General features: G+C 39.7%; 1 protein-coding gene across 1 annotated transcript in view; it reads right to left on the bottom strand.

The window, feature by feature from the left end:
• Window positions 1–2501: 2501 nt before the first annotated feature.
• Window positions 2502–24931, bottom strand: part of LOC115053174 (roundabout homolog 2) — a 42631-nt gene continuing 20201 nt past the window's right edge. Inside the window, exons 6-25 of the mRNA XM_029517739.1 lie at window positions 23575–23702; window positions 19045–19169; window positions 16875–17046; window positions 16217–16422; window positions 13969–14050; window positions 13579–13747; window positions 11178–11344; window positions 10754–10875; window positions 10380–10596; window positions 9706–9824; window positions 7764–7941; window positions 6747–6962; window positions 5813–5855; window positions 5581–5717; window positions 5197–5481; window positions 4808–4946; window positions 3615–3934; window positions 3280–3396; window positions 2981–3160; window positions 2502–2644 (exon numbers count right to left, since the gene is read on the bottom strand). Of these exons, the coding sequence (XP_029373599.1) occupies window positions 2502–2644; window positions 2981–3160; window positions 3280–3396; window positions 3615–3934; window positions 4808–4946; window positions 5197–5481; window positions 5581–5717; window positions 5813–5855; window positions 6747–6962; window positions 7764–7941; window positions 9706–9824; window positions 10380–10596; window positions 10754–10875; window positions 11178–11344; window positions 13579–13747; window positions 13969–14050; window positions 16217–16422; window positions 16875–17046; window positions 19045–19169; window positions 23575–23702 (3265 nt within the window). The remainder of the gene's footprint in view (window positions 2645–2980; window positions 3161–3279; window positions 3397–3614; window positions 3935–4807; window positions 4947–5196; window positions 5482–5580; window positions 5718–5812; window positions 5856–6746; window positions 6963–7763; window positions 7942–9705; window positions 9825–10379; window positions 10597–10753; window positions 10876–11177; window positions 11345–13578; window positions 13748–13968; window positions 14051–16216; window positions 16423–16874; window positions 17047–19044; window positions 19170–23574; window positions 23703–24931) is intronic.

Genomic DNA, 24931 nt, shown 5'->3' with positions numbered 1-24931 from the left:
GACAACACATTGGTAATCTACAGGGATATTACAATATACAGCCACACAGCAATGAGATTAAAACAGGAACACACATAAACACTGCACACATACACATACACATACACACACACACACACACACACACATACACACAAACACACGCAGACCAACGTGATGGGTTGCTGACAAATTTTCTACCACATATGTTTTCCAGTCTGTCATCAAACCACTATGGTTTCATGGGCAGGAGTAAACAGTAAAATACATTCAATAATCTGCTGTACAATAATGTCATAGTTTACATTTACTTCCCATTGCCCAAAAATACAATACTCCCCCCTCAGAGTTTATTTCCCAGTTTTAGTAATATATCTGATAGCGTCTTTTCAAAAATTGCAAAGATGCCTATGTACACAAAGAAGGGTAGAAAGAAATGACGAAAAATAAACATTATCCAGACAAATCATTCAAATAAAATAAAAAAAGAATGCAAACAGTTGGCGAAAAGGCAGATGGCAAGCCTTGATGCTCTACCCTTAGTCCACAGTTTTTAATTACCATGGCAACAATGTGATGGTTTGCAAACAGAGGAAATTAAAGTAAAAAGGAGACCAGCTTCCATCTACACGAGGTTCTGGAAAGAAAACACACAACATGGAGACTGTTGGAACAGAGGCAACAGACTGTACTAACAGTGTCACATAAACAGAGTGAGCTACAGAAGCAAGGAGGCTGTTTGGTACTGCAGAGCACAGTCAATGCTGGTTTTCATTCTATTTTTTTAAGTTGATATTTTTATTCATATACACACTGAGCAAATTATTTACCTCGTCGTTTATTTCATCCCAAGTAATCTCAGTAGGAATTTTCCTGATAAGAAAAACATAGCACGTAAATAGTTTTCTAGTTATAAGTTATAAGAAAGTGATCAACTGGTCCAGCTATTTTGAGCTGAAAGGTGAAAGCCAAGCATGCAAAATGTGAAACGTGTCTGAAGACAAACATACAAGCAGGAACATGAAGAATAAAAATGCAATGATTAATACATATTCATTGCGATTTAAATTTCATTCATGGGAAATCATGTCTAAACCAAAATTAAACTAAAATGGCTAACCACTTTTTCCAGTGATTAGTATCAAACCAAATTATATTTTGCAGAAACTTGCAAGAAAATGATGGACAGGTAAAATAATGCATTACCATATTTCTAATACAGGTAATCTCCATTCCTAATTTAAATATTTATCATCTTTGCTCATATGTAAATTTAGTTTCTGGATGAAAGGAAACACAATCTGGAAAAGCAGCCAATATAGAAATAGGTAAATGAGCAAAATGCAGTGAAAAAACTTGGCATATATGAAAAATGCAAGAAAAGATTTGTTGATGTTTCTCCACTTAGGAGATGAAAACATCATTTAGAACAGGAGCCATAAATGAAACAAACATAAATATGATATCTTCATCAGGTATTCCACACAGTTATAGTTTGGTTGATGCTTTGACTGAAGCATCTCCAATTATATCTCATCTTTGTGTCCTCTTTCTCTTTTCTTATGGTACACACGTGGACAATTAGCACAGCCAGCCCCTTATATTGTCTCCTTTGACAATTTACTGAGAAAACCGTTGAAACTTTGAGACGACTTTGGATGAAAACTTGTCATGGTTCTGCTGTACAATTTCCTGCTCCTTATCAGCTGACATACAATCGCACAGTGTGTGTCAAATGCAGTAGAGAAGAGGACAAACTGTCTGATGATATTGGAGTGATAATATTGCAGTGCTAAAATATAGGTCAGGCTCTAACGCAGAGGAGAAGTAATCCTGCTTTTCTGTGCAGCTCAGATTATACTGTAAATCCCTTTTATAAATATAAAAAAATGCACCTTTTATGAGAGTTCTTTAAAATCAAATTTTGCTATTGTATAACTAATCCTGCACACAAACGTCTTTTCTATCTCCCTAAAAATACAAAGTGAAGTAACATTACTATTCATGATATTGCCTCAAAAAGAGACCATCAGTTTAAAAAATGAGCTTCGAAGTGATACTTGGACACAGAGGCGATCTGAACCATTTAGCTCTGATATGAAAATGATGCGTTACCAAACCCGTTGAAATCAAGTTCAATACTCCTCCTGGCACTCAGCATACATCAAACATTTGACCTTCTTTGAAGCATACAGGAAGTGAGTTTCATTCCGATTTGGGGCGCAGTAAAGGTTTGCTTTCATGATTGATTTCATTTCCATATATTAAATAATACATGTTTCTTCAAATCACTCATACACTCAAACTTGAGAGACAGGTCTGAATATTCTCTCCATATATCTGATACGTCTATATGTCAGAACATTCAACAAGATGACAACTTTTTGGAGAAACTATGTCAGATTTTTTTGTCCCTCCAAAAACCATGACGAGCTTGAAGTTGAAAAGCAGCTCAGACTGCCTCCAATTTAATGATGAACTGTGTTTGACCCAAACGGCAGACAGAGTCTATTCAGCTGTTCCTATTGCACGTCTAGACAAACCTCATCTCTCCTGTCGCCAGTGGTTGAGGTTTGTGGAAAGACTCCTCCACCAGGGGACCCATTGCCTGACATCTGGACCTTAGGCAGGAAGTTGGACTGTCCATATGGGATTACACTCTCATCTGGAGATGACAAACAATTGACTCAAAGTTCCAGCTGTATTTATATAGGTTAAATCCAAAGTCATGCAGCAGACTGAAAATAGACCCCCTGCTACTAAAAGCAGGGCTGCCGCTGCCGGATAACATGTTCATACACTGGTGGTTTGGTTTTTACTAAGCTTAAAGGGATTTATAGAAAGCATCAAAATAATAGTAAAACACATCATCACAGATGTCCAGCTGTTGACACAAGATGGCATTTGTTGCAGGGGGAGAAATTGTTCTTTTTTCACAGATTATCTTCTTTAAACTGATGACAAAGACTGAACAATGCAACTGAGGTGAACACATGCTTACCCTGCGATAACCATTTGGTAGCTCCTCTTTTCTGGGATGAGAACGGTTCTCCTGTCATTGAAAGTGTAGGTGAGTCACCAAGCTCTTTGTTTTCACTGTCTGTTCGGCTGCGGCTCAAAACATCCGACCACAGTTGCATGGAGTCCTCTGTCGAAGGAGGAGCTGGTGCTGGGGGGAGTTCTGCGTATGATAGATCATTGATAATTAATGTACCACAGAGAAATTTATTGAATACTGATGAGTATAAATTTTTCCTCCCTATAAATGACAACAGATATGATACAAACCGTGTGTCCTACCTGCTTGGTTGTGTGGCTCTCGCCTGACTTGTCCTTCCTTGGGCGTTTTCTTCTTACTCCTGGATCTGTGAGGCAGAGATGTGGGGCTCAACTCGCCAGCAGGAGCAGGGGATTGTCCTGACAAGGAAGCACATTGATGTCATCTTCAGGACACTTAGAGGGAAGTAAAGAACACTGAGCTGCACTTTGACTAAATGCGACATGATTTTCATGTACAAATACTTTCTGTGGGGTAACATCATAAACTAAATTATACATGGCACTGTGTAGTTGTGTGCTGCCTCTTAGGAAGCAATTTCTGAAGATGTGAGGCGTAAAATTGGATTCAAACTGACCTTTACCAATATTTTCCCCCGTCAAAGTGTCTGCCCATTGGCTGGTGTGGTACACCTCAGTGGCATCCTGGGCCCTGGTGTTGGTAAACACATCTGGGTTGGACTGTGAGACCTGGCTGCCCAAGTGATGACGGGCCAAGGGGTCAAAGTGCTGGAGCCGCAGGCTGTCACCAGGCTTGTCTGTATCTCGCTGGGGGGAAGTCATCATTGGTGGTGCGTCTAGTTTGGATGGGAGGCGGGAAAGCTCCTCCCTGGACGCGTCCATCAGGTAGGTTCTGGCAGGCAGCGGAGGACACCAGTCATCATCTTCCTCCTCAGAGCTAAAGGACAGAGTAACAGCAACAAGAGTGTGCGTCTCTGAGCGCATGAAACCAACCTTCAATTATTTGCAGTTACTTAGAATGATTACATCAGGAATTATTCAAACTCTAACATCTACACAATGACAATCCCAATAAAGTGATGTTTAGTTGGATGTAGATGGTCTTAGTGTAGTGTACCAGCATGGTAACTTTTTATTTATTTCTTTATAAAGGAACAAAGTGAAGCACAAATTTGGCTTCCTTAAAAAGCAGATCAGATAGATCAAATCAAAGATATCATCCACTGTGCTACAACTTCCTTAAAATATTAAAGACGATCAAAACATATGAACAAAAACAACAGACAAAACTAAATTCCAGCAGGGTTCCAGAGGGTGCGACCACCCCTGTGCTTTGTGTTGTCACTTCAGTGCCGTCGGGGCTAATTAAATGATGGACGTGTCATTGGAAATGGAAAAGTACTAATGGAGACTGTCAGATGGTGGCTAATGTTATTACAAACGACATGGCACAGTCAGAACTGCCCTCTGATCCCTCACTGTTGTGTCCACAATCTAATCTGTCAGAACCAGTTAGAGGAGATGCTCTCCTCTGAACCCCCAAGCCCAATTGACTCAATGCCCCTAGAAGCAACTGCTGCTAATTTGAAAACTCACCAGACTAAAAACTTCACTCAAGTTTTGTTTGACAGGCTTGGCAGAGTTACAGGGCAGGTTTCATATCCATCTTCCTTAATTCTCTCTGTCATGCAGGTGTTGTCAGGGGCCTTGACGCTACCAATAAACTGGCTGAATGGAAATTGGATAGAATAGGAAGAAAAAGGGCCTTGATGTAGAGCTCAGGCTACATGTGCCGAGAGACAGTCCTCACCTGTGCTGCTCTTCTTCTTTGTCTGCCTTTGTATGACCCTTGTCTTTGTTGGCAGGAAGAGGGAGTGACAGAACATCGACCCAGGTGAGAGAAGTTGACTTGGACGAGGACCCGCCAGACTTCTGCTTTGCTGGTTTGTCTAAGAAGACAAAAGCACAACGTGACGTGATTTAAACAGTCACAGCTAAATACAGGCTTCTAAAAACCCATTTGTCCCCTGCCTTGCCTATAAATATATAAATGAATGAGATATAAAGGAATAACATTATACAAGCACATTTCACAAAAAAGAACTACATTTTATCATAAAAATCTGTCCTGCAGCGAACAATGCTGTGTTTGTATTACTGGCATATTTGAGTTAACACCATGTTTGTAAAAATGTTCACCATTATTTTTCTTGGTATATTGGAGTTTGGCATATTCAGACCCAGACTGACAAGACTGGATGGTCCACTGGTCCAGGTCCTGCTCCAGCCCCATCAGTCCTTTGTTGGACAGTACTGGGTTGCTGCTGTACGGGTCAGGACCCTGGTTGTAGGACATGCTGGAATAGGTGTCGTAGTACGCCAGCAGGTCGTCCCCAGCAGCTGTGTTGATGGTGCTGTAGATGGGACTGTCGTTGGATGCCGTGCTGCGTTTCTCTGACTGGTTGGGATAGGTGATGATACCAACTGCTGAACAGCAAAAGACTGGGTTACATTAACAACAACCATTTGTTCAGTAATTTAAATTTGGCTGTTATCAAAAAACCTAAGTCAATGAGCACTTACTGTTATAATATCTGTCGGAGTCCAGTTTGACAGAGCAGCAGTTGACTGAGTCTTTGCTGCTATGATTGAGGTTTGGAGTGGGCCAAGAGTCAGCCAGCCAGGGGTAGTTACCCATATTTGAGCCCAACAAGCTAGGCCTTAAAATGGAGGTGAGTTCATGTTAATCATATTGTACATCATTTTTAAATATGCTGCAAATATTATCAATATCAAATCTCAGTCTTCATCTTACCCTCCATTTATGATCCCAGATCCTTCACTGTGAGCAAAGCCAACTGGAGCAAGAAAAATAGATCAGAAAAGGCAAAACTTTTGTCCTTAGGGCTTAATCATGCCCAGTTCCACATGAACACTTGATCCCACATAGGCATGCAGAATGCAGTTGTAATTATAATTATTTTACAATTATGGATGTAAGGTATAAAAATGGCATTGGATGAACTGTTGAACTGTTTCTTTCTTCTACTTCCTGTATCAAGACATCAACATCATTTAAATTAATGGAAGATGGGAACAGAAGTCATACTAAATATTATACAAACTTTAGTAGTACTTTAAGCAATAGTCATTCGGAAATATTAATGGTGGACTTAATATGTTCTTCTTAAGACCTTGAGCCATCCACTGAGTATTTATGAAGATGAACAAACACGTTTCAATGTCAGTAAACAACTGATGTGTTTATGTGTAATATGAGCCAAAGGGCATACATCTAAAATAAACTGTATGCAGTGGTTACTGTTTACATATCGTTCAGTGTTTTGCTGTGTTCCTGCCATGGAAACTGCCCAGGGGCGATAAATATATTTTAATTAACTGAACATGTGATGAAAGTACTGGCATTGCTTTTCAAACTGCAAACTAAAATTGGAAACATGAATCGCTGCTGAAGATATCGCCAGTTGTCTTGAAGGAAGTTTGTCATTGTCGCATACACAATGAATTAGATGTGACCGAGTTGATCTGATGGCCTTTGAAATTCGTCCTCGCTCATTTAAATTGAAGCTTTTTTTATTGTTTGCAATTAATTCCTACCTGACATCAGAAATACAAAAGTGTTTATCTCTTAATTAAAAAAGCCACATTTTATTTTGAGTTCTCCATTTGATGCACTGAACATCCACGCCTTTGCAATAATACAAGTCAGAGCATCCTCTCAGTCTCACCTGCTGGTGTGTAGGCAAAGGATGTGGTGTAGTGTCCCAGCTGCTTCCTTCGTCGGTGGCGGCAGTAAAGCCAACCACTAAAGCCCATCAGCACCAACCATGCAGCAACGCCCAATCCCGCAATGAAGGCCGGCTGACGGACAACGCTTGTGATCTGCTCTGATATGCTGAGATTGCCGCCTTGTTTCACAGGTCTACTTTTGTCCAATGGCTGAGCTGAAAGAAAAACAGACAAGTCAGGGCAACCATAGCCGTCAGCATCTTAACTGTAAAATAAAATGGCCTTTCTATGTGTTCTTATGCCTTACCGTATAATTTTGATTACAGAACAATAAAACATTAATTTTGAAGGAGTAGCTCAAGATTTTGACATAAATTTATAATTTTTTTCTGACAGAAAGATGAGAAAATTCTGTACAGTAAATATGTTAAATACCATTAATGTAAATACCACAGGGCAGTTTAGGCTTTGGCTTAGCATTCAGATGGAAAATAAGGGGAAATAGCTAGCCTGTTTACAGATAACGGAACCCAAAGTAAGCCCCTCCAGTCACTTTCTTCAAGATATGCATAAAAGACATTATGGGAATCCTGCAGATACTAAATCAGCCAAACACGGACATTAATCTAAGTGAAATCAGCAACAGTCATAAAGAGGACAGTGAGGAAGCAGAGGGAGCTGCAGCAGAACACAGTGATGTAACGTCTGTAACGTACAGCTGAATGTGGATGATCAGCTACACAGCTGGAGTTAATCAGCCAATGGAGCGTGATTTCAATGCTCTGTCTAAATGAAGCTTCAGTTGTGTTTTTACAGGGAACAACACTAGACAATTTGCTCCTTGTTACTTCTTGGGAGCTTTGTCAAGAATGTTTTACATGTTCACATTAAATGTTAATTCATTCACATGGCACAATCAGCATTCACACACTCCATTATTCTGAGCTCAGCTGACCGGGAGCACATATTGCCATATTTCTCAATCTGCAGTAGCTGTAACAGTTTGAGTGACTCACTGAGAACCACGCTGACAGGTGGGCTTTGAGCACCTACACCCAGGCTGGTCACAGCAGCCACCGTGACGGAGTAGTGGACGTCAGGCAGCAGGCCTGTCAGCAGGATGGACAGAACCGCTCCATCCACCGTTCGGTTTATCTGCTTCTCCTGATCCACGCTGCTGCCCAGACACCAGACCTGATTGACAGCAGACATGTAGGGTTTTACGTGTGATGTTTAAAACATGTAAACACAGGAGGACATTAATTTATCCTGCACACCCTGTGATAAGACATGGCCTGTCACGAGAAAAATGCATACTGCGTGCTCTTCAGCTTTTGGCATTGGAGCTTAATCTGGCAGTACAATTTGTAGAATGACAGCAAAGATAGAGAAGAGATGAAAGAAATGGTGATATCAGTGCAATGACAGATAAAAGTCACATTTAACATCTTGATTCTGCAAATACAGCGCATGACTCCATTCATGTGGGATTTATGTTGGACAGTATATGACAATGGTGTGTAAGAAATAATCCCTGAAGGAAAAGTAACAAAGCCATCATGTTTAAATCAATTTTTTTAAATGTATAATAATGTTTATAAAATGCCCAAATCTTGACAACAAACACTGAGAAAGACAAAAAGCTGCCTTTGACTTAGTGTGCACTGCTATACTAAATGTCACCTTGGCTCTGAGACAAACAGCACCAGAGAACCTCTTTTCCTGACAGACACTAATGCACCACAGCTTTTGATGACACCAGCATCTTGCAGTTCCCCCAGAACATTTTTCCTATGGCTGCAATCTCACTGTGGGTTTTATCTGCACCAGGCACAACCCAAAGTTGCTCCAGAAATAACCTCCTTCTTCAGTGGTGCTGTAGGTGGTAACAAAGTCACTCACTCACTCACTCACTCACTCACTCACTCACTCACTCACTCACTCACTCACTCACTCACTCACTCACTCACACACTCACACACTCACACACACACACACACACAGTCTTCTTTCCAAATCACTCAACTAACCACTGAAATCAGTACATGACAAAAGACATGACAAGCAAGAAAAGGCAATTCCAGGAAGAAAAGTACTTAAAGATGAAAAGACTTTGGAGGTAGGTGAGTCTCTGCTGTTATAACACAAGATAAAAAAGATGTTGGTAAACCACAATGACAATGTTTTAAATCATGATTTAAATCAATTGGCAAATTTGCGAGATCAGATGACGCCTGCTTGACTAATGGATATCCAATAAAATTAATCTTGAGGTTGTTATTATCAGCTAATATTGTCTCACCAGATCTGTCGGGAGGTGTGAAAAATACTGATACTGTACATTACATTGCTTAGTATAATGAAAACACCGGATCCTGTAATTCCTTATAACATTTCATTTTTCACACCAAAGCCTTTAAAGGTTTGCACAAAATACTGACTATAGTTCTAGGAAAATGGAACATTTAAGCGGATTAAGTGTGATCGTTGCTTTTGGCAGATGAGCCAAGCATGCAGACACAGATGGCGAGAAAAATAAAAACAATAGAAATGCATGTTCAATTTAATTTTATTCTTTTTTGCCTTCTGAGAAAAGTGGCCTGATGATTAGTAATCAGTGTTCTGCTCATGCAAAGAGACAGATAATCAGAACTGGGTGTTTTTTCACCGAGCAAACAGATGACAGACTCAGTCGGTGCTCAGCTGACAATCTGATGATAAAACTCAGTTTCTTTTGGCTGCTGAAGCGCTTATACTGGCAGCAGATAAGAGGCAGTGAGTGACTATTTGTTAATTAAAAACAGTATTTGTCATTGAAAAGACAAATATGAGCAACAGAGAGCAATGACTGCGTAAAAACACAAACAACTTTGCTTGAAGAGAACAGTTTGTTGCATTTTACTGTCAGAGTTTAAGGCTGCATCACAGGCTGCTGTCATTGTGTGATGAGCGCCCCACCTTGTATTCTCGAATGATGCCACTCTGAGTATTATGGGTTGGAGGCTCCCAGGACACACTGATACTGGAGCTGTTGGTCAGCTGCACCACTGATACAGCCTGTGGAGAAGCACTTAACGCTGGAAACAGAAAAAAGAAGAAAATCATTAATGGATAATAATAATTACGATAATAACTAACATGATTTGGTACAAATGGGTGAACTTGAATGAAATGTTTCATTTAAAACAACACAAATATTATTACTATATACTATATAGTATATATATTATTTATTATTTTACTAGTTAATCATTTGAAACATTATTCTCTTTTTTGTGTTCTGCTGATTCACAGATCTCTGACCAAGACTCACAATTATGACCAAATTAATTTCAATATTATTGAAAATTGTGCCAATATTATCTACACAATGTAAATAGCTATCTCAAGGGAAACTTTCAATATAAATAGAAAAAAAATAATACGTCATTATGTATAACTAAAGCTAAACCAGCTTTTTCACCTCGAAGCTGTTTAATATGATACACTTTATGTTTTTGTTATTGTATTAATCATTAACTTTTACTGTCATTTGATCCATTTTCTTTCTTTTCAGCTTCACTTTTTCTGTACTTATGCTGCAGAACATTTCTCAACTATAAATAAATAAGTAATTGAAAAGCTTTCCTTACCCTCCTCAGGGGTACGCAGCAGAACCATTAGGCTGTCGTGGCCCTGTAGCTCATTGAAGTAAGGGCGTATCTTGATCTCATATTCTGTACTGCTTAGCAGATCCACTAAGATGGTACTGTGGTCCGTTGTGTCTTCTACATCCTGGACCATCCAGGAGTTGCCAATAGTCCGATAAAATACACGGTATCCTTGAACATACTGAGACTGACGGGCAACCTGATGAAAGTTGGCAAGACCCAAAGATATCGAAACATCAATTCACATTTGCATCAGTAATCAACAATGGAATTTCTTTCTTTTTTGTTTATGCTTCATTAATCTGAATTGCCCGAGGAGCTTTTGGAGTGAATTTTTGGACTTTTTCCAAACTCACCATCCAATAAATCCTGGCACTGGTGGGAGAGAGAACCACAGGCTTTTGCAGGTAGACAGACACCTCTCCAAGTTCTCTCTGGACCTGTCTGTGGTCCACACCCTGTTCAGTTGGACTCCCATCTGATACAATAAAGAAATACATTCAATAGTGGCCAAAAAACCTGCTGAATTTAAGCCATGAGCTAAAAAAAGAAAGCTTTTTGATGAAGTGCTGCATTGCCAAGGGCAGAGGAGCATCACTCTGAGAAAGCAATGTATTTTGAGACTGCACAAACCAAACATTTACACGGCAATTTATCTTTGACTCAGTCCTACATTGAGTATATCTAATTTTGCCATTCTTACAAAATACAAATTGAAATCAAGTTTTTACTGTCTAGAATGATACCAAAGGGAGAAATCATTTTGCTTATGTAACTCACCCTGTGTCCTGACAGGCTCAGAGATTGGGCTAGGGTCACTGAGGCCATAAGAGTTGACTGCTCGGACAATAAAGAGATAGACAGTGTTGGGGAAGAGTCCAACAACTGTGTGTCTTTCCTGCTTCACATGGTCCGCCACCGTTTGCCAGGTGCTGCCCACTGACTGACTGCAGGAAATAATTGATATTTTCTCGTAAGACACAAGGAAATTATAATATTTGATTAATAAAACAATTAAAACTCATATTATCATTCTATTTCTCTTGTATTTAAACAAGTGAGTTTGATCATGATTTAATGGTTAAAGTATTTTTGGAAGGCCTCATAATGGAGTCACACTTGAAGGTCAAGGTCTTTGTCCCGAAGGTGTTTGGGGCCTTTAAAATAATAATAATGCTAATTAAACTCACAGTTGGCAGGCACTCTACAAGTGCTGCCTCAATGGGAAAACGTGCTGCCTTCTTTCTTTGTGTGAATATTCATTCACTGTTATCTTGAAAGCACAGCTTCATTATTATGCAATTTTGAGATAACAAGGTAATGGGTTTGATCACAACTCTTGGCCAACTGCTGATGAACTGATAGCAAAGATAGATGCAAGTGAAGCAGACAATGTCAGGAAGATCTTAATCTGACATTCTGGGTACAACACAGGCAATGTTGCCACTGGAGTCCCATTTTTCAAGTCATCCACCTTAAACCTTGTCTGGATGAGAAAATTGTGGTATGTCAACTAAAGGTTGCAACTAAAGGTTATTTGCACTAATATTTTTTTTTTCTTAATGCCTGAATTGTTTTGGTCACTGAATGGTGAAAAATGACCATCACTATTTGCCACATCACAAGGTCAGATAATCAAATATAATGTGATATATCATGTTGTTTTGTCCATCAAATATATTGGATGAGCATAACAACATGATATGAACTGTAAACAATCTGTGAATGTGTTTTGTTCACAGAAAGTGAACAAAAGATGTGAAACTGCTCATTTCATTAACCAGGACAGAGTCAAAAAACCAATTCAAACCAAACCAATCTGAGCAGGCTGCCATACATGCATCTACAACCAAATCAATGAACAAATTAATGGGTAAGTATATAATTGTTTGTTGGACATGGCCAGTCTCAGCTTGCAGACAGAACAATGACAAGCTTTACTGCTTTTTTTTTTTTATAGCTAAGTGTGATATCTGCAGCAATTTCCTTTCATCAATGTTTTTCCTCCGCAGCTTTTCTCCTCTTTAAAATTCATAAGGAAATGAAGTTTTGCTCCGTCTATGTTAAAGTAGCATCAGAAATATTAGTTTACATGTCTTGTTCTGTTCCTGCTGTTGCTTGAAAAAACAAACATTTGCAAGCAATTTGTCAGGGGTGGCGAGTGGAGCAGCGAGCACGTTGTTATCATTGGCTGTGCATGTACATCTTCTACAATGAGCGTCGACACAAAGCTCACTGAACCCTTTGTACACTGGACCAGCAACCCCCCCCCGCTGCTTCTGCAAAAAGTGAGCCCTTCAACTGAACTGGCATCCCATCCTCTCATTGTCCCACGACAGGACTGAGCTGCTGATCTGACCGCTGCAGTAATTGTCTCCCCTCTTTCACTCACTGTCTACCTCACTAAAGCCAGTGGTTTTTAGAGCTGCCATGGCTCTCCTCGGGATAAACACTGATGAAGTGAGTGTCACAGTTTCATTTCGGGACGTCACTTAACAGAACACTTGCTCCCTCGGGCGAACACGAGTCACTCCAAAACTGTAATGACTCTAAATGAAGATGACTTCATTATCTGGAAATAGTATGAACTAACAAATATAACAGAAAGAGAGAGAGTGTGGATGCACTTCAAATAGCAACAGATAGTGAGTCCTTAATCAGGGGTGGAAAATTAAGTAGGGGCTGCTTGTGCTGAACGTTACCTGACAGTAAAATTTGTGTTATGCACTGAAGGATTTGTGTTTATTTCATGCTCAAATGATCAGTAAAGTAAAAAAACAACCAGACAAGCAAATATAGCTGCATGTATGACAAAGACAATTTACTCAGCCTGTAAAAAATGTTAGCATGCGCTTGCCTTGCTAATTGCACCTTATTAGACACACCTACAACTAATACAACATAAATCCTCCTCATTAATCCTCCCATCAGGAATGTTATTAAATCCAGTTTGTGTTCAAACTATCTGCTGCAGGTTTTGCTGCTGTTAAAACTGCATTTCATTACACAGAAGGGTGTTTAAATATCTGCAGATTGCCCCAAAATTAAAAATCACTAACCAAAAAATAACTAAAAATCACAGGAAATATTCTCAAATCAGATGTATGTATGCTAACTTTAAATGAGCCTGGCTGTATTTTGGTGCAGTAATGCTGAGAAGAAGCTGTGTGCCACTGTTTACCTGAAAGCTTCAATAATGTAGGAGGTGACAGCAGCCCCGCCCTCGTGGGGGTTAGACTGCCAAGTGAGGGTGACAGTGTTTTTGGTCACCTCTGTCACAACTGGTTTCTGTGGAGGCCCTGGAAGCTGGATGAACTCAGAAACTCTGGATACTGTGGGAATTACATTCTCTATAACAAGCAGGAACAAGTAGGAAAACAACAGATCAGTGCTGAAACTGCAGTTTATGGCTTTTTTATTTTATTTTTTTTGGGGAGGGGAGGGGTTTCTATGTGCTTTTATGAAGAATTTACATGAGTGTGGAGCTTATTGAGCACAGGAGGTTAAGTGTAAAAGTGACAGAGTGTGAAATGTATCAGAGAGACAGCGTGGAAAGTTTTTGTGTAAGTACCTCTGACAGTCAACATCCCACTCCAGCTCGTTGCCCCTGTGGCGCTGGATACCAGGCATGTGTACAGCCCAGAGTCCTTGTTCTGTCAAACAGCACACAACATGTGAGCAGTGTTTAATTCTTAATGGATGTTTTGGATCCATGCAGACAAATGACAAACTGTTCAAGGCAAAATCTTGTTTTTAATGTAGACACTCTCCATTCGTGTGGCAGTGTTGTAAGTCAGCAATACAGCTGCATTAGATATAGTTTTGGGGTACTCCAATAAACTTCAAGAATATTTTACCTACAATCTACAGTTTGCAGTATAAGTTCTTCACATATTATACCTGTAGCTACATACAACACAGAAATATAGAAGTATAGAGCAATTTATATAAAAATGAATCAGTGATTTATAACATCAGTGTTAAGTGAAGTAGTTACCAACTTAACCTCAACCTTATGCACTGTTTACCAAGAAGTGGGAAAATGGGAATTTCTTACAGAGATAGGCTCAGTTTCCATTATTATTTTTAACTGGAAACTTTATTCCATGTATTTCTTGAGTGTTTTCTTTTTTCAGATGTTGATCTGGTCTTGTGTAGTCGACAGTATGCGATTTAAATACAATTTATGTAACACTAAAATGTGTTAACACAAAATGGACATATTATCACTTCATAAAGTCCATACGGTGAACACATTTGCTAACAGTTGTCTAATTACACAATACAGCTGACAGATAGGCAGCACGGCAGCATAGAGCACGGTGGTTGTCCCACAATAAGAAGGCTGTGGGTTCAGTTCTTGGGCCTGGGGCCTTTCTGTGAGAAGATTTTGTTTTTCTCCCTGTGCTTCTGAGTGTGAGTGTGAGTGGTTGTTGGTCTCTGTGTGAGTGAGTGAGTGAGTGAGCTGACAGATACTGACAATACTCTGTTTTGTTCTCCTGAATGAAATGTCCATTTCATTTTCTCCCCAAGAAATGTTCACCAGCTAGCTGCTACCTTTGTATGTTTAGATGATGTGTGTTTATGTGGTGCAATTCTCGCTGGTTTTGGTTTTGGTGGTAATATTGGTGGTAATATTAACAACAAAAAAAGTTTTTTTCTGTTGTTAATAAACAAAATATTGAGTTTAGCAGCTTTAATCAGATTGTCTTAATACTTTTTTGATAGCAGATAATTTTTTCATGAAATATAATCCATGCACACTGGTACATTTCCTCTGAATAGCCATGACATCAACCTCAGTAGCTCTAAAAGCTTCAGTTCAACACATCACCAGGCACCACACCCTACCCACCCTCCTGTTTACATTATGAACTGTACACTCGCACTCACACGCTTCACTGACACTCTTGCTGTTTGCTCCAGCCTTGTCCTGGCTGAGAGCCAGTCTGCTGGAACTATCATCAGATCATATGAGCTCATCCGCAGCAGTGTTGACCTCTGGCTGACAGACAGCACAGCGTGTGGGCAGGTGAACTTCCTTAAATGACTCCAAATACTGCTAAAATATGGATGGCTGGTAGGGGCATCAGCAGGGTAAATATTTTTAGTGCCTCGCTCGTCATCTCCATTTCCTGTATTTTTTTTCTCCCTTGTCATCCACTTGATGCCACACTAATGCACATCTTCTGTTCCATTGAGCACATTGGCATGGCAGATTTCCCCCGCCTCAGTGGTGCACTGGACCAAATCTTAATGCTCCAAGTTTGCTCAGCACCACTGCTGAGAAGCAGGATGAGAAAGGACGGGAATAAGCAGAGTTCAGGCAGCAGATTTAATTAAAATGCAGTTAAACTATTTATCATCTATGGCCAGTCAATTAGCAGAAACGATGCTGCTTTTGCCCCGTCATTTGTGCACTCGCTGACCTCCAGGTGGGGTTACAGCACAAAGGGGCTGCTGACTGCTCTTCAATCAAAGCAAAGCACATTAGCATTTACAAATAAGCACCTTCATTAACATTACAATTACACACTGTATGAGCACATAATTGTGCTGGAGACATATGCACTGCCTTGGAGAGATTGGTCTTTGAAACTCAGCCTCCCCTTTATTTACAACCACAAACCAGATTCATAATGGAAATGGAAAAAAAAAAAGTCACATCACTGCCGCATTTTGGCTGTAGACAAGGTAACAGAAGGTCAGAGCTCGAGTGGAGAGTTTACAGAATTCTCTGCAGTTAAATTTAAAGAAAACTAATCATTTTCCCATGAGTACCACTGACTCACCACATCAACACACACACACAGACTCACCTCAGTGTCTATTATTTGTAAAGTGCCATTATCCATCAAGGTCAGTCGAGGTTCAGTTCCCCGAACTCTCTCGCCATCTTTCTCCCATGAAATCCTCACTGAGGGCCCACCCGTTACACGGCAGTGCAGTAGTGCTGTTGCGCCCTGAGATACCGTCTGATTGGCTGGGCCTTGGCGAATGATTGGCGGTACACGACCTGATGGACCTGCAGACCGGAGAGGTGAGGGAGCAGAATATTATGTTAGAGGTGTCACCTCTTGCATATCAGCTGTATAGCAACGAAAAGTGTAGAATATATTTGGAGGGCAGGGGGCCTTAAGGAAATTAAATACCAAGTTATGATCGATTACAGTTTCAAAGGTGAGCATGTTTAGGTGCTTAGTAGGCAGAAAAGTATCGGCTGCATAGTAAAGCAAAAAAAAAAAAAAAAAAAGTTTCCAAGCTCTCTGAGAAAAAAACAAAAAACAAAAATTAAACCTGAAATTCATTGTCCTTTCTTCCAGCACAGGATCTCTTCATTCTTGGACTTAATGAGCCTTATTGCTGTGCACCTACTAAGTAATTAATATCTTTCTCCCTCATTAGCTGATGGTGCAGAATAAAGAATTACCTTCTCTTTCCCAGATTCAAACATAACTGTGTGAGCTGGAGTCTCACCTCCCTCCACCTCCAGCAGCGCCTTGGTCAACACACTTCCTGCCACACTAATGGCCTGGCAGATGTAGAAGCCAGAGTCTTCGGGATGGACGTCCGTGATTGTCAACTCCCCGCTCATGGAGACAGAGTAACGACCAGACTGCGATGGCGGCTGACCAGGGAATAACAGCATCTAATCACACAAACATGCACAACAAGTTATTCATATGGCATCCATAATCAATCTACCTGTGGCAGCATTTCTATTTATTGTCAATTAATCTATTTATCATCTTCAATTATTCAGTTCATTAATTTAGTCAAATGTCAAAGAAAAATGTTTCTCAGAATTTTCCATAACCCAAAGCAAGTTATTAAATTTTCATCCATATATCCAGAAAAACAACCCAAAACCCCAAAAGCTAAATTCTCATGCTGTTTCACTCAGGAAGAACTCTACTATTTTCATCAGTTTGAAATGTAATCTTTCAATAATTAAGAAAAACATAGCAACATTATTCTGGCTTCCTGTGCATCGGCCCAAGTCCAGTTCACATAATGCATGACAATCAGACATTACGTCCACATCTGGACCAAATATGCCACACAGAGAAGATCTCCCTGTGTGCCTGTCTCTCTATGTTTCATATGTTACAACAGCAACTCTTCAGAATCTTTGCTTTATGAATTACTTTAGCATAAAATTACAGTTTTTTGCTACTAATGAATCTGCATATTATTATTATAGATATATATACATTTTGTAATTATTCTTTAAATTTCCAACCATAGAAAAAGTTAACCAGCAAACATAACATTAGAGATATGATAATTCATCACATAAATTGTTGTTGTTCACTTTCTGGTGATCAGCTAATCGATCAACTGAATGACTATATTAATTATATGTTAACACAATTATTCAGGGCATATCCTACAAACATTTTAACATTTTCATAGTGGTAAGAATGATGTTGGCAGGTACTGGATGTTCACCATCTTAGTTTAGCATGCAGTACTGCTTATGTAATATTTTTTAGAGACAGAAATCCGGACAAAACCTGTCCCTCTTGTCATGAAAATCATTAGGTGCTATCACCATCACCAACTGGGCACCTTAATTGTATGTAAAAAAAAACCCACTTTGTGTCAGTTCATAGTTGCTGGGATTTTTCAGTCTGAACCTTACAGTAGACTGGACATTGCCACTAGCACAGCAAGGACCAAAGTCAGAATGGAAGAGATGGGTTGCTGTGTTTTTTTTTGGGGGGGGGTGATGCCCACTAACAGACATTTTAGAGCTTCTCCTTTCTGTTTTTCTGAGAGTGAGACGGATGTGAACAAGGGGGAAAGGACACACATCAATCCATTCAGCCATCCATTTCATTCGTCTAAGAGGCTTAGATGTCAGTAGAAGGACCAAGGTTATAAGGCTACAGATAATCCCCCAAATACAGCAGAAAGCTCAGCAAACAGCCAAGGAACGAGTCAACCATCCTGCAGACTGAAACTTATTCACAAAATCTGCAGCTTAACTTCCTGTTTGCTCTCCGAAAAGCTCCTGGAAACATCTGAAGCTGCTTCTCCAAGTCACTGATCCCAGCTGCTGCTAAGAAACAGGGTATTTATATTTGGGTACAATGTGGAAGGAGGACAGTGTTTGTCTGCAGGTTTGCCCTGAAGATGTGGTTTCCACACCTGGTGTACATCCTGCCAACCCTCCCTTCATCTCAGTTATTCCTCCCCCATCATTGCTCTCTTACACCACGGTCGCTAGGAGGAGAATCATAGCTCGCCAACGCATTACCACAGTGCCTTCCAACACTTTGTCTCCACTGATATGTGCGAGCCAAATGCAAATGTGCCACATTCTCTTGTTCATTTCTCGCCTACCTCACTCGAAAAGTGTCTGAATAAGAATGATTAACTCTGACAAAACCCTGCTCATGTTGCGGTGAGTCATGCTTGTTTAAAACAAAGAACATGTGAAGCTCTGCTTATAGATATGATAAACAATACAGTTTCAACAAGGTTTTTTTAAAAAAAAAAAACATCTCTTCATCACACATAAACAATAATCTAAGGCTTGTTAAAGGACAAATGTGTACATGAAATTTATTGTACTGCATGTCTGCTGGGGCTTGGGCGTTCTCCATTTGAGGATGTATTGTTCTCTGCTCCAGTCTCTTACCTGGCTGCCCTCTTTCTGCCAGAAGATGGCAGGTGGAGGGTTTCCTGTAGTACCACATTGGAAGGTGATGCTCCTTCCCTGTGTGGTAATCTGATCTCTGGGCTTTGAGGCAATCTGAGGCGGAACTGGAAGAGAAGAATCAAGTCACCATCAAGTGAAGGAATGAAAACTGTGTCAAAAACACATTTTTCAGATATAAATTTCTTTGGCTATTACTATGAAATAAAAGTCCTGGATTTAAGGTATTATGACTGAGACGTACTGAAAAGCATTACAGTAAAAAAAAAAAGATGCAACAACTTACAATAAATCTATATTAAATGTTTAAATTATTAATACACAGATGATTGAACAACACTTAGAGTCACTCTGCCATAAAATATATCGTTTTTGTCTGGCCGGCAGTATCGGCCACAGTATGTAAAATACATTTTATGTTTCACTAAAAGATTTCTGCAACACCGCCGCCCTCAGACTTTCTGACCCTCACCGTGACCCTTACCACCCTATTTCTAAGATGGCGACTGCCATTGCAAAAAGAAGAAGAAAAAAAAAGGAAAGTTGGCTGCGATGGCTGCCGCTCCCACGACAGGCGGAAATGTTTGCATTTCTTTCCTGTGATATACGAAACGACAGCAGACTGTGGCAACTCTTTAAGGAGTTAGTAAGGAACTCAATGTCAAGAGACACCAACGGTCGAAAGATGCTAATGCCTCAAAGCTAACAGGGAGCAAAAAAACCAAAGCAATGTCACAGCAGCTTTTTCACAAACTATAAAGAGTCACATCTATATACCACGAAACTAACTACTAAATAATGCAAACCTTTCACGAAGATAAATTTATCAGAGACTGGGGTAGGACGACGGTGGAGAATATGTGTCCCGAGAAGAAACAAGAGTTTGCCCATGTTAGCCTGGCTGCTAACACTGTAACGGAGATCTAAATGGCTTCCAGAGCCCAAAGGACCAAACAAGAGGAAGTGATTTATGTGCTCCTGTTTGTCCGCCGTGGATGGCATGAAACTACGATGGATTAAAGTCAACGGGATTATTCCGGCCGGATCACCTGCCGTGGCTGGCTGAGTGGATTATCAGCCCTCATCTATAACAACGAAGGAGGTAAAGATATTAAACTCTCTTCTTTTAGCCACCTACATGTTCTCTGCGCTAAATACGATCTCAAATATGATCGTGTTATGAAGCCGATGATAAAGACTATATTGGCTTTATTTGCTGGCAGGGCAGTGGCAAAGTGGTCGGTGTTGGTAGTGGTTAAGAAGGTGGTGGGTTCGGTTCCCGGCCTGGGGCCTTTCTGTTCGGAGTGTGCATGTTCTCTCTGTGTCTGTGTTGGTTTCCTCCCACCGCCCAAAGACATCATGTTTGGTTTAACGGTGACTTTAAATTGTCTGTAGGTCTGAGTGGTTGTTGGTCTTTGTGTGTCTCTGTGTGTTGGCCCTGTGATGGACTGGTGACCCCACTTTCACCCAATGTGAGCTGAGATTGGCATTTATGCTAAAGCCCTATCAGGAGAATGGTTGGCCCTCACCTCATTACACCTCTGAAAAAACTTTGGACACCCTTGGTCCTGGGGCTCCCCCCTAAGGGCTGACTTAGTCCAATGGGCCAGAAGAGAAACCTTGATAAACGTCCGCTTTTGTTTTGTGAAATAAATGAATTACTTGTTGAAGTATTTCCTACTCCTATCATGTAAAAATCTGAGGTCACATGATGACACTATTTGGAGTAAAAGTATAAAATGACATATAATTTGATATTTAAGTACCTGAGAAAAGTAAATCTTGAGTAAATGTGTGTAATGGCTTCCCCTGCCTGTTGAAATGAGTCGACGAAGCAATCATCAGCCCCTAACAAGCAAGATTTAAGAGCTGTCTCTTTAACTTTTTGATCCGTCACTAGACTTTCTTCACCCTTTCATCTTTAATTAGGGACGTCACCCCTGTGTCTTCGGAAAAAACTCATCATCACAGCGCAAGGCAGCACCATTCTGGTGACATTTACTCAGTTATTTTGGGAAAGATCTGGGCAGAGCTGCCAATTTTCAGCTCGGGTCAGCTCACTGTGTTATCTACATCATGCTGAACACTACCATTGACCTCACGTCTGAATAACCAGCTTCGTGTCAAATGAGGCTCGTCAATAGTCTGGATTCATATACTATAAATCAGTGCATAGTCCCACACATATTGGCACGGTTTAATACATGAGGAAACTGAGTCATCTCTGTTTTAACGGTCTGAGTGAGAGTACACTGAAGGTATCTGATATACTCTGTGTTGAAAACAGCTGCACATGAACACGTGGCAGACAGTGTTTTCCATGGACTCTGAGGACTAGTATTCATTTTATAACTTTAGTCATTATTTAATACATGTGTGTCTCAGATGGGGAGGATTGAGATTCTACACAAACTATTGATATCTGATATACATCTTATCTGCTGAAAATGAGCTGATCAGATTGCTCAACACCTTCCTGTAAAGAGAGCGCCTGTCTGATCATCTAAGTCAGTCTCACTGGAGAGCACAGCATCAGTGAACTCTTTTCCCTTTAACAAACAATGAAAAACAAATCTAATCTCATAATCCCAGGCATCTGTGGTGGCTATTCTCAGTAACCAAAATTTTCATAAAACAAACTCATTCAGCACAATAGCAAATAATTTTTATTTTTTTCTTCTCAACAAGCTGTAATTATTATGTTTGGTATTCATTGAGATACTTCCTCCACAGTTTTTAGGTTACATCTCAAACATTAAGCCATTTTACTCTGTTTCCTGCACTTGTCTTTTACTGTATTTCACAATGAAAGAAAACAGACCAACTTTTTAACTGATTTTGGTAGACTAGTCTGCGGCAACATTGAAATACTTTACCATAATAAACTTTTAGAAATTTCATTCATCATCTGTACTAAAAGATAAGCTTGTTCATTCTCTTTAGTTGTTTCTTCTGGTGGTTAATTTATCTCCTGCATCCAAACTTGGATATTTACCTTTGCCCGAGTTCATGCTGAATATAAAACACCCTGTCAACAGCAGTGTTCTAGTTGTATAGGGTGTACTTCGGGGAGCAGGGAGCGAATCTAACTTTGATGCTGTACATTAGTGTAACTCTCACTTGATGTTATCTCTGCCTAATCTGGCCCGGACCTTTTTGAAAGGAAAGATTCTTGTACTTCAAGGGGTTTTTATGCTTCAATAATGGTAGAATAAAAATCAAGGGTATTTTTTTTTTTTTTTTAATAAAATGAATAAAAACAACAGTTACAACCAATTTTACTATTCCTAAAGGGGCCCTACAAGTATTCCAAAACTATAACTATTAAATGGTTACTACACAGGGTTCACACATGCATGTTGCTGTAGCTATCAGAAGTAGTATTCAGCCTTGTAAGCACTGTAGAATTCTTCTGATTTGGAAACATGTAAGAAAGATGTGACTGTTTACCATTCATGGAGGGTGTAGCAAAAACCCTGTACAATTGTAGCTGCACGTAAAATGCAGGCTGCCCGTACTACTCATACTATCACCCATGCTATGGACTCACTGTCTGAATATCGCATCCTTTGATGCAATTTTGACCCTTCATAATTTCCAAAGTGAATTATTGAATGCTACTTTAATTATTTTTATATCTAGCATTATTAAAAAAATAACATTGTTTTTCTGCATGTGATAGCGCGGTTGTGTTTCAGAGAAAAGGATAATTACATGTAATAACAATAACAGTGAAAGTAATGGAATGATAATGAAATGATGAGAAATGTCGCCTCAGGTCAACCCATGCCTGTCCTTCCACTGACTTGTAATTAAAAGTCTTAAAGTACTGTGGTCGCAAGTGAGAGAGGGATTTACATGGTGTCACAATATCCTGACACACTCCCCCAACACAGCAGATGTGTGTTCGATGAGAGTCCTTAATCTGATGTACATTAAGTCCGTCTGTGGTTTGCCTAACATGTCAGTCCTTAACGGAAAAACTCACAATTATCCATTGAGTGACAGTTTAAAAACGATTAAGAAAACAACAGAGAAAAGAGATTTTTTTTAAAGTAACTGAAATGGATGAATTTCTGAGCCACAAAAGGAAACTGCAGAGAGTATAAAAAATGAGCCAAAAAAAAGGATGAATAGAAAACTGCTAAGTCATTTAACCCATGACACACATACAGAGAGAGGAAAAGGCAAAGAGAACGAGGCGGCAAAGAGGAGAGAGATAAAGTAGCAGGAAGAGACAGGACGAGAGTCATGTCTTATTAATACTGAGACTGCTCTCTGGCAGTGAGTTAAAGCACACATCTCCCAAACATCTGTCAAATGGCGTAATCCACACGGGTTAGCATAAGCTCCTGGCAGCACCACTGGACACGGACTCACAAAGACACACTGATATAAGAGCACAGAGCATTGAGCCATGTGCCTCTTTGTTACTTTATGTATGAGCACTTTTTTATGCATGTCTAAGTATGTGTGTGTGCTCATATACAGTATGCCTGATGTGTTTCTCACCGTGGACCTGCAGCATGGCCGAGGCCTCTGTCTTGCCCACACTGTTCTCAGATGTGCAGGTGTAAGTCCCTTCATCCTGTTCTTTCACACGGAACAAACGGAGGCTGTTGCCATTGCGAATTTCAAACCTGCAAATGAGAAAAGGACATGATGAGAGCTCTAACGTAGAACTGTAGCAAAACATAAATGGCCATACTAATCTGCACAAAGTGAGGAAAATCTTCCAGTGGTACAAGATAATATTTCTTTGCTTGTCAATCAGCCTATTGCAGGGATTCTTTTTTCTCAATCAGGTGACAATATCTTGAAACAAGTAGAACAATGTGTCCTGTCGGTCACTGATTCCAGGAGAATTCTTGAAACAGTCACCAATCAACCAGAAAGAGAAAGGATTATCTCCCAATATTTTGGAGAAATAACATTTTATATCTTGAAAAAATAGAATTTTCTGAGAAGAATAATTTTACTAACCAGAGTACACAGAGTTAATTCAGTTTTTTCTGTCCAAGCAAGATATAAATTGAATCAAATAAATGTAATTTAATTTATTTTGTGGACTCATACACCACAGAGGGAAAAGATAAAAGTTATCAAAGATAAAAAAAAAAGATGAAAGACAGACCATGATATAGCACTTCAAAAAAACAACAACTGGATAATATTGTCATCATATTAACTCAAAGTACAAATAAAACACACCATGACTCTGATCTAACTGTATTTTGGAGCTGGACCGCTCAGGAACTAAAATGACCAATTAGGCGTGTGACTATGGCCTGATATGTTGAGCACAGTCGCTCCATAAACATCTTTGTAAGGTTTCTGGAGGACCTTACGGCTCAAAAGACTGAATTAATTACAGAATAAATGTATCACATTTTGTCCTTAATTCTGTAACATTTCAGTAACTAGCCTATATGGGTTTTATACAATGTCAGAGGCCTAAAACATACAGAACATACAAAACAGTGTCATATTTGCACTGATTAGATAAAAAAGATTCAAAATGTTCATTCGTCAACTGTAAAGGTGCTTTTGTGCAGTTTAATATCCTTGAGATAGAGCCAGACTACATCCTGTCCTTATGCTAATATAAGATGATTGGCTACTGGCTGCAGATTTAGGCTCAAACTATTCCACAAACTCAGAACTAAATCCGTCCTTGTTACATTTAGTTATTATCAAACTATTTCTGGTAGCCATTAAATCTGATATCATGTCAGCACCATGATGGGACAGTGTATTAAAACACACAAAGCCACATGCCTTTTAATTACAGTTTTTCAAAAATTTCAGATTGACCTGCAAGAAAAACAACCCTTTACATCCCGGAGTAGTGACAGTAATGTATAAGTCA

Source organism: Echeneis naucrates, chromosome 13, assembly GCF_900963305.1.
Source record: "Echeneis naucrates chromosome 13, fEcheNa1.1, whole genome shotgun sequence".
Lineage (NCBI taxonomy): Eukaryota > Metazoa > Chordata > Actinopteri > Carangiformes > Echeneidae > Echeneis > Echeneis naucrates.
Note: the sequence above shows the minus strand (reverse complement) of the source record. Positions and strands in the feature narration are given on the sequence as shown.